At 48.0% G+C, this 13,433-nt stretch overlaps 1 protein-coding gene across 2 annotated transcripts in view; it reads left to right on the plus strand.

The window, feature by feature from the left end:
* Positions 1–3,213: 3,213 nt before the first annotated feature.
* pgap6 (post-glycosylphosphatidylinositol attachment to proteins 6) overlaps positions 3,214–13,433 on the plus strand; it is a 37,439-nt gene continuing 27,219 nt past the window's right edge. The window contains exons 1-3 of one of the 2 annotated variants that reach the window (XM_033041192.1): positions 3,214–3,391; positions 10,321–10,498; positions 11,297–11,504. In XM_033041192.1, the coding sequence (XP_032897083.1) occupies positions 3,307–3,391; positions 10,321–10,498; positions 11,297–11,504 (471 nt within the window). In that variant the 5' untranslated portion in view covers positions 3,214–3,306. Of the gene's footprint in view, positions 3,392–9,712; positions 9,798–10,320; positions 10,499–11,296; positions 11,505–13,433 lie in introns of those variants that run through there. The other variant, XM_033041194.1, reaches the window with a different exon arrangement.

Below are 13,433 nucleotides of genomic sequence, written 5' to 3' on the forward strand. Positions count from 1 at the left end.
CATATTCATGCAATCTCATTAGGCATGCGCATATGTGTTTCACCTTTTGCACTTTTCCACTCCGACTTACTTCCCTTAAAACTCCTGCTGAAGTCTTTCTATCTGCTACTTTTTATCTAGAATTTCTCTCTGTTCTGTATATCGTTACTTTCTATTCTACCAGCAGTCTGGCTTCTGCTGACACCTTATTTCTTTCTAAGTTAGATTTTTCAGAGTTCTAGTATAAATCAACCATCCCTATTAACCCTTTTCTCACACACTGAACTGTGATCTTCTACGGACCGTGTCTTTGGTTGCCCTACGAACTTGGGCTTTGCACTTATTATTTATTGTTTTATTGATTATTAATATTTATCTTACTATTGTGCAATTGAAGCTGTTGTGCTGCTGAATGAAAGAACCTCACGAGGTTGGGTGTGAGGAGGGTGGGTGGGTGGGCACAGTGGGTGAGGCATCCATCTATGACAACAGTAGGGGAGAACTACATTCACTAAAGAGGGCCAGGTGGGCTGAGGAATGGTTGATGGAATTGAATGCAGAAAAATGTGAGGTGTTACATTTTGGGACGTCTAACAAGGGCAGGACCTACACAGTGAATGGTCCGTCTCTGGGGAGTGTTGTAGAGCAGAGGGATCTACCACGCAGGTAGATTGGGTGGTCAAAAAGGCTTTTGTCACGTTGGCCTTCATCGGTCAGAGTATAGAGTGTAGAAGCTGGGAGGTGATGTTGCAGTTGTATAAGACGTTGGTAAGGCCGCATTTAGAGTATTATGTTCAGTTCTGGGCACCGTGTTATAGGAAAGATGTTGTCAAGCTGGAAAGGGTACAGATAGGATTTACGAGGATGTTGCCAGGACTAGAGGGTGTGAGCTATAGGGAGAGGTTGAGTAGGCTGGGACTTTACTCCTTGGAGCGCAGGAAGATGTGGGGCGATCTTATAGAGGTATATAAGATCATGAGCGGAATAGATCGGGTAGATGCCCAGAGTAGGTGAATTGAGGACCAGAAGACATAGGTTTAAGGTGAAGAGGAAAAGATTTAATAGGGATCTGAGGGGTAACTTTTTTTGCACAAAGGGTGGTGGGTGTATGGGACAACTACCTCCAGTTGAGGCTGGGACTATCCCAACATTTAAGAAACAGTTAGACATGTACTTGGATAGGACAGGTTTGGAGAGATATGGACCAAGCGCAGGCAGGTGTGACTAGTGTAGCTGGGGCATGTTGTCCATTGTGGGCAAGTTGGGCCGAAGAGTCTGTTTCCACACTGTATCATTCTATGACTATGACATCTCAGATGCTCATTCCGTGGACAAATGGGACTAGCTTCGATGGGGCATTTGGTCAGCATGGATTGGAAGGTTCACATGTTGTATGACTTTATGTTTCTCTCTGCTTATTTAAACGTAAGCTTTTGTGATCTTTGTTTATTGTGTTACATTCTTGTTGTTTACTGGTCAATATTAGTGCGTTATTGTAATAAAGCTACTCATTTTATTATTGTTTTAGTAATATGAGATTTTTGTGAGTTAATTTCACCCCACATTAATTATTATATTTGGGATTTATATGATGTTGTGCTAGAAGTCTGCTGGAGAACAGTGGAGACTGCACGCTGAGTTACCTGCTTCTGTGACTAAAGAAAAGTAAAGGAACAAAACTGGAGTAAATCAAAGGCTAAAATTAGGGTGACACATCCAGTTGAGTTTATTGTCACGTGTATCAAGGTACAGTGAAAAGCTCTTGTGTGCTAACCAGTCAGTGGAAAGACAATACTAGATTACAATCGAGTCGTCCACTGTGTGCAGATACAGGATAAAGGGAATAATGTTTACAGCAAGGTAAAGTCACAAGGTCATAAGTGATAGAAGAATTAGGCCATTCGGCCCATCAAGTCTACACCACCATTCAATCATGGCTGATCTATCTCTCCCTCCTAACCCCATTCTCCTGCCTTCTCCCCATAACCCCTGACACCCGTACTAATCAAGAATCTAAAAAAGACCAATTAAAGATAGTCATCCAATTACTGTCTTGAAGGTCTCCAATGAACGTAGACTGGACGATCGTTTCGCTGAACACCTTCGCTCAGTCCGCCTGAACCGACCGGATCTCCCGGTTGCCAAACACTTTAATTCTCCTTCCCATTCCCACTGACCTTTCTGTCATAGGTCTCCTCCATTGTCAGAGTGAGGAATTAAAAGCAAATTGAAGGAACAGCATCTCATATTTAGCTTGGGCAGCTTACTGCTCAGTGGTATGACTATTGATTTCTCTAACTTCAGGTAGACCCGGCGTTCCCTCTCTCTATCCCTCCCCCACCCAAGTCGTACGAGCTTCTTGTTTTCACCCAATGACCTGCTAAAAATAGCCTGTTTCCTTTGTCATCGTTACTTTTTGCATATCTTTCAATCATTTATCTCTCTACATCATCGTAGTTAGATTTAGCTCTTGGGGCTAGAGGAATCAAGGGATATGAGGAAAAAGCCGTAAACGGGTACTGATTTTGGATGATCAGCCATGATCATATTGAATAGAGATCCTGGCTCGAAGGGTCAAATGACCTACTCCTGCACCTATTTTCTATGTTTCTATGTCCATATCTCTCGTTTCCCTTCGTGAAGTAACTGTTGAAGTAACTCAGCGGGACTGGCGGCATCTTGGAGAGAAGGAATGGGTGACGTTTCGGTTCGACCCTTTTCTCGTTTCCCTTCTCCCCAACCAGTCTGAAGAAGGGTCTCGACCCGAAACGTCACCCATTCCTTCTCTCCAGAGATGCTGCCTGTCCCGCTGAGTTACTCCACCTTTTTAATGTCTACCTTCGGTTTAAACCAGCATCTGCAGTTCCTTCCTACACGGAGGTCAGGACTGCTCTCTAATCGGGGTAGGATGATTCAGTTGCCTGATAACAACTGGGAAGAACCTGTTCCTCCTTCCATTTCTCCTTGAGCCAGGGCTGAAGGGTTTGCATCAATGCTGTGGAGTATTTGAGCCTCAGCACTGTCCACCAAAGATCCTAGTGTCCACCTGGCTGCTGGAGGGGGGGGGCGACCACAGGTGAGGCCAGGATGTCCCTGCTCCACAGGTGAGGCACGCCTGTGCGTCAGGTGTGCGTCATGCGCCGGGCGGGCGGACGTTGACGTCACAGAGTGCTGACGTCAGGCGCCGGGCGGGTGGGCGGGCGTTGACGTCACAGAGCGCTGACGTCAGGCGCCGGGCGGGTGGGCGGGCGTTGACGTCACAGAGCGCTGACGTCAGGCGCCGGGCGGGCGGGCGGGCGGGGGAGGAAGCGGAGGCCCGGGCCCGCCATGGCAACGCACCGACCGCTCTGCCGCTTCCTCGCTCTCCTGGCGCTCGCGTTACAACTGCTCGGCGGCAGCGCCCGGCTGGCGGGTAAGTGTGGGGGCGGGGCGTAGCGGCGGCCGCTCGGCCCGGCCTGTGATCCGTGTCTCCCCCCCACCCCCCTGTACCTGCCCCCACCCCCACCGTCACCGTCAACCCCCCACCCCCCTGTACTTGTCCTCACCCTCACCCCCCCCCGTACCTGCCCTCCCCCCGTCCCCAACACCTGGCTCCACCCCCCCGTACCTGCCCTCACCCCCACCCCCACCCCTCACCGTCACCGTCACCCCCACACCCACCCTGTACCTGTCCTCGCCCCTCACCGTCACCCCCACCACCCCTGTACCTGTCCTCACCCCTCACCCCCCCCCCCCCCCCCCCCCCGTACCTGCCCGTCCCCAACACCTGGCTCCATCACCCTGTACCTGTCCTCACCCCCACACTCACCCCTCACCCCTCACCGTCACCCCCACACTCACCCTGTACCTGTCCTCACCCCTCACCCCCACCCCTGTACCTGTCCTCACCCCTGACCCCCCCCCGTACCTGCCCTCACCCCTCACCCCCCACCCCCCGTACCTGCCCTCCCCCCGTCCCCAACACCTGGCTCCACCCCCCTGTACCTGCCCTCACCCTCACCCCCACCCCCCACCCTCACCGTCACCGTCACCGTCAACCCCACACCCACCCTATACCTATCCTCCCCCCTCACCCCTCACCGTCACCCCTCACCGTCAACCCCCCACCACCCCTGTACCTGTCCTCACCCTCACCCCTCACCGTCACCCCCACCACCCCTGTACCTGTCCTCACCCCTCACCCCCCCCCCCCCCGTACCTGCCCTCCCCCCGTCCCCAACACCTGGCTCCATCACCCTGTACCTGCCCTCACCTGCACCCCTCACCCTCCACCTGTCCCCCTTCCTTCTTCAGACGTCTCGACCCGAAACGTCACCCATTCCTTCACTCCAGAGATGCTGCCTGTCCCGCTGAGTTACTCCAGCTTTCTGTGTCAACGATTTAAACCAGCACCTGCAGTTCCTTTCTACCCATCACCCTTGCCTCTCTCTGGTCCCCACCCTCATCAGCCTCACCCCCTTCTCGATCCTCACCACCTGCCCTGTGCCCCACGCCTGCCCCCGTCTCTGCTGCATCCCCCGCCCCATCCCCACCCCGTTACCATCCCCTGCCCTCCCCTGTCCCCATCCCCCTCACCCCGTCCCCACCCCCTAACATACCCCCCACACCTGCCCCCACTGTCACCAATCTCTGCTTCCATCCCCAGACCATCTCACCTCTACCCTCTATATTGTCTCCCTCCTCCCATACCTGTGCATTCCCTTCCCCCCCCCCCCCTGCACCCACCGCCCACACTTCACCCCATTCCCCCATCATCCCACTCCCTGTCCCCTATACCCCCACATCCCCTTCTTCCCATACCTGCACAACCCCTTCCTTATCCCCCCCCTTCTCTGCCCCATCCTCCCTGAGCCATCTCCTTGCTCTAACCCCCCCCCTCCCCATCCCTTTGAACCATCGCTCTACTCCCACCCGTACCCTGACCCACCCCCACACCCTGTTATACTGTTGACAGTGCACTGCCAGTCAGTGACTTACTCTGACCCCTGATGGGCCTCTGTACTTTATAACAATAGGTGATGTGATTTTATATCAGGAATATCAGGAAGGACATTATTGCCATAGAGTGCAGAGAAGGTTCACCAGACTGATTCCTGGGATGTCAGGACTGTCTTATGAAGAAAGACTGGATAGACTTGGTTTATACTCTCTAGAATTTAGGAGATTGAGAGGGGATCTTATAGAAACTTACAAAATTCTTAAGGGGTTGGACAGGCTAGATGCAGGAAGATTGCTCCCGATGTTGGGGAAGTCCAGGAGAAGGGGTCACAGCTTAAGGATAAGGGGAAATCCTTTAAAACCGAGATGAGAAGAACTTTTTTCACACAGAGAGTGGTGAATCTCTGGAACTCCCTGCCACAGAGGGTAGTCGAGGCCAGTTCATTGGCTATATTTAAGAGGGAGTTAGATGTGGCCCTTGTGGCTAAGGGGATCAGAGGGTATGGAGAGAAGGCAGGTACGGGATACTGAGTTGGATGATCAGCCATGATCATATTGAATGGCGGTGCAGGCTCGAAGGGCCGAATGGCCTACTCCTGCACCTAATTTCTATGTTTCTATGTTTCTATATGGGATGTGATTGCGGAGTTGGGTCTGCAGTACAGGTCGTTCACCTGTAAAGCATGCATCCATAACGTGACTTGAATGTTGCATTGGATGACTCATTGAACATTGTTTGGGCCCAAATCACTTATAACGTGATCTCGATCAGGAAGTAGAGAACCGCGTCAAGTTACTTTGGAAACTGACAAGCAGAAGAAAAGTTTTGTTAAATAAGAAAAACATGTCCTGGGGAAAAATGCTGTTTCCACGTAACTTCCCTGCAGTATTCAATCATCATCATCTCTAAAGATTCACGGAAGGGGGGTGGGAGGCATTGAAACCAACAGGCAGCCACTTCTATTGAAGATACACACAGAGTGCTGGAGTAACTCAGCGGGTCAGGCAGCATCTGTGGAGAACATGGATAGGTGACGTTTCACAGAGTGCTGGAGTAACTCAGCGGGTCAGGCAGAATTCTGTGGAGAACATGGATAGGTGACATTTTGGGGGAGGACCCTTCAGTGATTGTTGGGGCGGGAGGGGGTGGATCTGGAAGCAAGGGAAGAGCGGGACAAATCAGGGAATGGTAATAGATGTGCTCAGGCAGGGTGGTTCCATGATGGGCCAATAGTTGTCTCGGGGCGTTGTGATCCCAAGAAGGATTCATTGTTGGTATCCGTGGAACTGGTTAACCTTCTTTTCGTTGAGGAAGTGGGAGGGGAGGGGAGGGAATAACGGGAAGGGAGTGTATGAAGAAGTTACCTAACATTAGAGAATTCAACGCCCACTGTGTCACTTCTATCGACTTGTACCATAATACGCGACCAAACTGTCTTAAGTATTTTTAGCTTGCAGTAATAAAAATAAATATGGTTATTAAAAAGACATTTATTACCCAGTGGGAGAAAAAAAGATTGTTGTTGGTTTGAAACTCTAGCCTCTAACCTCTCTTTCCTTATTGACACAATTGTTTTTATAACGCAATGTTATATAATGTAAAAAAAACACAAAGTGCTGGAGCAACTCATCAGGTCAGCCAGCATCCGTGCAGGGAATGAACAGGTGATGCTTTGGCTCAGGACCCCCCCCCCCTCTCACTACAATCAGTCCCGTCATCTATGACGACTTGCCACTTGCCAGGCTTTGTCTTGCCCTCCTCTCTGCCAGCTCTTCCCTCCCAGAATCAGTCTGAGGAAGGGTATTGGTCCGATAACCTATCAATATTCTCCAGGAATGCTGCCTGACCCACTGAGTTACTCCAGCATGTTGGGTCTTTTTTTGTAAAGCGGCATCTGCTGTTCCTTGTTTTTCATTCTTCAGACTGATGGAGTAGGGAGACAACGCTGAAAAGGGGAGGTGGGGATGGGAGGCAAGTGATGGGTGGATGCAGGTGAGGGGAGGAGGTGGGCTGATGGGTGGAGTAAGTGCAAAGCCTGGAGGTGAAACGGAGACAAAAGGATGTTTTAGCAGATTCTCCTTTTGTTTTTCATGTATGGGGACTGCCAGATCCCCTTTGCATTGCAACATTTTGTGATCTCAGTGTTTAATTAATATTCCTTTTCCATTTCCTTCTCGAGTGGTTAACCTCATACTTCCTCATATTGTATTGCATCTGTAACTTGTTTCCAACTCACTCACCAGATCTGCAATGCATCTGAAAGCTTGGAGTGACACTCCTTGCTTGATATCTGTATCGGTAGCAAATTTGTCATCAGTTTACTTTTCCCCTTCGTCCATCATAGATTGTGAATAATTAAGGCCCCAACACTTTTGTCTCTTGGCACCCTGATTCCCAATCCAAAAATGACATTAATATTCTGACGGTAGACAAAAATGCTGGAGAAACTCAGCGGGTGAGGCAGCATCTAATTGAGCGAAGGAATAGGTGACGTCTCGGGTCGAGACCCTTCCGGAAAATCAGCGGGTGAGGCAGCATCTATGGAGCGAAGGAATAGGTGCCGTTTTCCAGCATCTGCAGTACTTTCCTTAATATTCTGACTCACCTGTATCCACCTATCACTAAGAACGGTCTCGACCCAAAATGCGACCCTGTCCTCTCCAGAGATGCTGCCTGTCCTGCTGAGTTACTCCAGCATTTTGTGTCCACCTATCACTTGCCAGGCTTTGTCCTGCCCTTCCTCTCCAACAGCTTTCTTCCCCCCAACCCAATCAGTCCGAGGCAGGATCCTGACTATATTACCCCCAAATTTACGTTCTATCATCCTGTTCAGTAACCTTTAATGTGGCTTCTTAATGAATGCCTTCTCTCTGAAGTGCAACAAAGTACAAAGAACACATTAGGAACCTTTTCCCCAAAAGAGGAATGTGTTTGGAGAGGTGTGTATGTTTGCACTTTGCTTTCTTATCTATTTCTCAACTTTGTTATCAATGAGCAAATATCAAACCTATGTCCATCTTTCCCACCAATCTAATCTGATTTCTGCCCCTTCCCTGACATTGGAACTTACTGCCTTAATGCAAGTCACAAGTAACATTTCTGTAGCCACGACCATTCCCAATTGTTCCTGCTCATTCCTGTATACTTTGACATTGTAGATCCAACCTTCCTCACCTGGTTCAACTCTTACCAGCATGGATTCTGCACCCCCTACTGCCTCTGATGTCAGAGTCCAGGGGCGATTGACCATGCCCTCAGCATGTCGACCTCAGGTCTGCCCTCTTGCTTCCTTACACCTCCATTGTATCGTTCACTCTTCCCCCAGTGGAACAGCATCTATACCTTTCATAGCTCCGTACTCAACAATCGCAATGATACCCCATCCCATCCCTCCCCTTCCATACCTCCTGCAGGCTCTAAAAGGTCGTGGCTTTTTTTGTTGCTCCTCAGTCTTCATGTGCCTTCAGAGATGCTTCTCTCCCCCTCGAGTTGTAAGGTGTTAAGGGTGAGGGTGTTAGTGGGGGTTAACTAGTTGAGTGTTCCAGGAGGAAGCAGAGGTCCCCAAGACCTTCCTGGATGGGGGGTAATACATAGAAACATAGAAAATAGGTGCAGGAGTAGGCCATTCGGCCCTTCGAGCCTGCACCGCCATTCAATATGATCATGGCTGATCATCCAACTCAGTATCCCATACCTGCCTTCTCTCCATACCCCCTGATCCTCTTAGCCACAAGGGCCACATCTAACTCCCTCTTAAATATAGCCAATGAACTGGCCTCAACTACCTTCTGTGGCAGAGAATTCCGGAGATTCACCACTCTCTGTGTGAAAAATGTGAAATACCTCAGCTTTCTATACTTCAAGCTGCAGGTTAGTGATGGGGGCCAGGGAATTGAAAGTTGTCAAAATGGTGGTGAGTACACGAGGCGTCCTTTATTGACCAAGATGAGCCAGGATAGAGTGAGGTTTGGTGGGCAGGTGACTCTCTGTAGCTAGCAGTCGCTGTTCTTCCTGCTCTCTCTGGACTTTATAAATAGACTTTGTTTTTGTTGAGTGGATAGATTTTGTTTACTGTACCATAAGCTGCTGAGAGGCACATGATCCACCTCCAGCCCACTGGCCAGCACAATACCTGCATTGTTGACAATCCATCCGTGTGTGTGAAGCATCGTATGCTGTGTGAAACAAAGCGCAGTTAAACTCGAGAGCCAGCGCCTCTTCTGTGGGCTCGACACTGTAGTTACACCTCCTCCAGACATACATACATTCAGGGCACTGCTGCACCAAACACTGCAGCCACTTGTGTCACCTTGTATCCTTTGGAGCCTCCCTCTGCCCACCCACAGTCTCCACCTCTCTCTGCAACTCACACCTTGCTTCATTTCCAATGAGAGGTGATCATAAGGTCATAAGTGATAGGAGTAGAGTTAGGCCATTCGGCCCCATCAAGTCTACTCCGTCATTCAATCATGGCTGATCTATCTCTCCCTCCTAACCCCATTCTCCTGCCTTCTCCCCATAACCTCTGACACCTGCACTAATCAGAATCTATCGAACTTTGCCTTAAATATATCCACAGACTTTGCCTCCAGTCTTCTTCTTACGTATGGCGTGCACAGCCTAAAGTTGTAGGACAACTTGTTCTTTTTGATCTTACTTGATTGTGCACACCGGGTTGATTGCATTCGTCGAAACGTGAAGGTTGCAATCTCCCACCCCTACAGCCTTCTGTGGCAAAGTATTCCACAGATGGTTGTGATGTTTGTCTGTTTGCCTCTCCACAGATGACGTGTGGCCTGTGTATCCCCAATGGTTTGGTCACCTGTGGGTGTTTTGGGGCTGATTATTTCTGCTTGGTGCAGCCCAGCTTCAGATGTGTGTTTGTGGTACCCAGTTAACACTGCGCTTTCTGTAAATGTAGAATGATCGCCTGCCAACCACAACCAGAGTTATATAGAATCTATGTCACAAGGTCAGAAGTGATAGGAGCAGAATTAGGCCATTCGGCCTATCGTCTACTCTTCCATTCAATCATGGCTGATCTATCTCTCCCTCCTAACCCCATTCTCCTGCCTTCTCCCCATAACCCCAGACACCCGTACTAACACGTACAAAATGTGTTTGCATGTTATTGTAATAATTAACTTGACAAAATCACAATAAATATGCAGAATATCATTTTCACAGTGTGAATATTTGCATGCTCTTTGTGATGAAAGACTGTAGTTTTAAATTGGGTTAGGAGGTTTCTTCACAACATCTGAAGCATTTTATCCCAATTTGATAGGAAACCATTAAAAAATGTCCTTTTCTGAAAGTCTTTGCTATTTTGTTTGCTATTGTGTAGATATTTTAAATTGTCCAGATCACATGCATATAAACTATTGTCCTTGTTCTGACAGGCCCTACCTATGTGTCTGAATATTACACCCAAGCTCCTCAGAAACTTTCTCTGTACCATTGGTATGGAAGTGCTCGTCTATTTGTCTTCCGCGTGCCGGAGAATACTGTGGTGATGAGATGGATTTTACAAACCTCCAAAGGAAAGGGAGCGCAATGCCAGAATATCAACATTACTGCGTACGTACGCTTTTGCACACTTGAGCGGAAAATAACGTTTCATAAGGTTGAAATTATTCAGTAACAACTAACTCTAACCAATAAATGTCCAAGGGCAAACAGGGAAATTCACAATATTAGCAATTAAAGTTGTATTTAAATGCAAGGTAATTCTTTCTCATTTTTTATCAATTCCTGCTTTATATATGTAGCTTCATAATTAGTCAAAATATATTGCCAAAATGTATCGACGGTAGACACAAAATGCTGGAGTAACTCAGCGGGACAGGCAGCATCTCTGGAGAGAAGGAATGGGTGACGTTTCGGGTCGAGACCCTTCTTCAGACGTCACCCATTCCTTCTCTCCAGAGATGCCGCCTGTCCCGCTGAGTTACTCCAGCTTTTTGTGTCTACGATTTAAACCAGCATCTACAGTTCTTTCCTACACATTTTGCCAAAATATATTCTGTGTTTAGGTTTAAGAAAGAACTGCAGATGCTGGAAAAATCGAAGGTAGACAAAAATGCTGGAGAAACTCAGTGGGTGAGGCAGCATCTATGGAGCGAAGGAATAGGCGACGTTTCGGGTCGAGACCCTTCTGGAAACTCAGTGGGTGAGGCAGCATCTATGGAGCGAAGGAATAGGCGACGTTTCAGGTCGAGACCCTTCTGGGTCTCGACCCGAAACGTCGCTTATTCCTTCGCTCCATAGATGCTGCTTCACCCGCTGAGTTTCTCCAGCATTTTTGTCTACCTTCTGTGGTTGGGTTGTTGCACAGTAGTTTTTGATCTAATTTACTTTGTTTTTTGTTTTAACCAGCCATTTCCGTGCAGGCGCCCCTCCAGTCATCAATCCTTTACACACCAAGTTTGGAACAAACACTGTTGCTCTCCCTTCATTTAACATCACCATACCCTTGCTGACCCGGGACCATACCAATGTTTTCTTAAACATCAGCAACCCTGTCCAGGGTGACTGGTTTGTGGCTGCACACCTCCCCGAAGATGACGGCAAGATTGAAGTCAAGGTAGACTTTGCCCTTCAGTTGCTCATAGAACTTGTTGCTCATAGAGTTTACCGTTCAGTTGATCTACTTATGACGCACATTAATAATCTTATAGTCTGAATTCTCTCTCAATGTTTACATGGAGCAGCGCCGCAGCTTGGCGCCAACCCGGAGCATGCGCCCTTTTTAGGGCGGGCACCTACGGATGTCGAACCGGATGGCATCACCTTGCTGCAGACTTCTGCTGACACAAACGCAAGCAGAGAAGAAGCTCATAGAACGATTCAGCATAAGCTACTCGTTGACAAATCTGTTCAAAGTATTCTCCACTCATCCTGTTTAAGAAGGAACTGCAGATGCTGGAAAATCGAAGGTAGACAAAAGTGCTGGAGAAACTCCACGGGTGTGGCCGCATCTATGGAGTGAAGGAAATAGGCAACGTTTCGGGACGAGACGGTCTGAAGAAGGGTTTCGGCCCCAAACGTTGACTATTTCCTTCGCTCCATAGATGCTGCCTCACCCGCTGAGTTTCTCCAGCACTTTTGTCTACCTCCACTCATGCTGTTGTGGCATTAACCTTGGTGAAACTGTTTATCGTTTCCACTTGTGGAGAGGAACTTTTTCTGCACAGTGACAAAGCAATGTTCTATTTAGTTTGATGATAATGATGGCTTTCCATGTTGAGTCACCAATTCAGACAGGCATGGTAGGGCATGTTCAGTAACCTGCCATTCTTTATTTCACTTTTGTGGCATTCGGCCTATTTTTGTGCTACTGCTTTTGTGTACTAACAGCGGACCTGGGGCACATTCCAAGCAGCAGAATGTAAGTTACAGTCTTCACCTGTCACAGGTGGGGAGGTGCAATTGAACACCACTCTTAGAAGTGAGACTAATATTCACTTAATTTTGGAATTCTTAGTACAGAATTTGAACAGCTTTTCCCAAATGTTATCCCATTCTCTCCACTCAACCTCCATTGCTGCTTCTCTCAGCTACTATCTTTATTCCTGATTGTCAGTGGTAGATTGTTGATCTTTTTCCAGAATCTTACACCCTCAGTAATGTTGTTGTAAGCAGACCTTACGGAAACCAAACATCTGGCAGCACGTTGGCGCAGCTGGTAGAGCCGATGTCTCACAGCACCAGAGACCCGGGTTTAAACTTGACATTGGTGCTATCTGTGTGGAGTTTGCATGATCCCTGCTCCGGTTTCCTCCCATATCCCAAAGTCTTTGGGGTTTGCAGGTTAATTGGCCTCTGTGAATTACCCCTTGTGTGTAGGGAGTGGGTGAAACAGAACTGGTGTGAACGGATGATCAAAGATCATTGTAGATTTGGTGGGTCGAAAGGCATGTTTCCGTGCTGTATCTTTCAATCAATCAATCTGTTTCTGCTGTGTGTGTCGTGGTCCAAATACTCTTAAACCGACAAAAACGCAAATAAAATATAATCTCTTTATTACGCCAGGCGGGTGTGGTAAAAACTATTTCTTCAGACCATACAGAGAAGTCCCACACAAAGTGACGTTGATTTCAGTACATGTATATATACCCCACAATTCGACGATTCAGCAATACGTTATCTATAAAGTTTAGTACAGGCTCTTGCTTCTTAAGATTGATAGATCCTTAAGATTGATAGCATCAGAAGATTGACAGGTTCTTCTGACAGAGGAAGGGGTAGCCATATATGGGTATACGAGTAGGTTATATTTCTGCAGACAAGCATTTTGTTTTTTTCTACTTAAGACGCACATTATAATCATATAGTCTGAATTCTCTCTCAATGTTTACATGGTGCTTGTTATCTTACTTATGTTATTAGAAAGGGAACATCAACAGTCTGCTAGTTTTGTTAATGTACTGAACGCCACTTTCCGGAAGTGGTGGCGCTGGTGAACGGCTGCGGCTCGCCTGCAGTCCGTTTGTCTTTACTTTTTTGGTTTTTA

This window comes from Amblyraja radiata, chromosome 22 (assembly GCF_010909765.2).
Source record: "Amblyraja radiata isolate CabotCenter1 chromosome 22, sAmbRad1.1.pri, whole genome shotgun sequence".
Taxonomy (NCBI): domain Eukaryota; kingdom Metazoa; phylum Chordata; class Chondrichthyes; order Rajiformes; family Rajidae; genus Amblyraja; species Amblyraja radiata.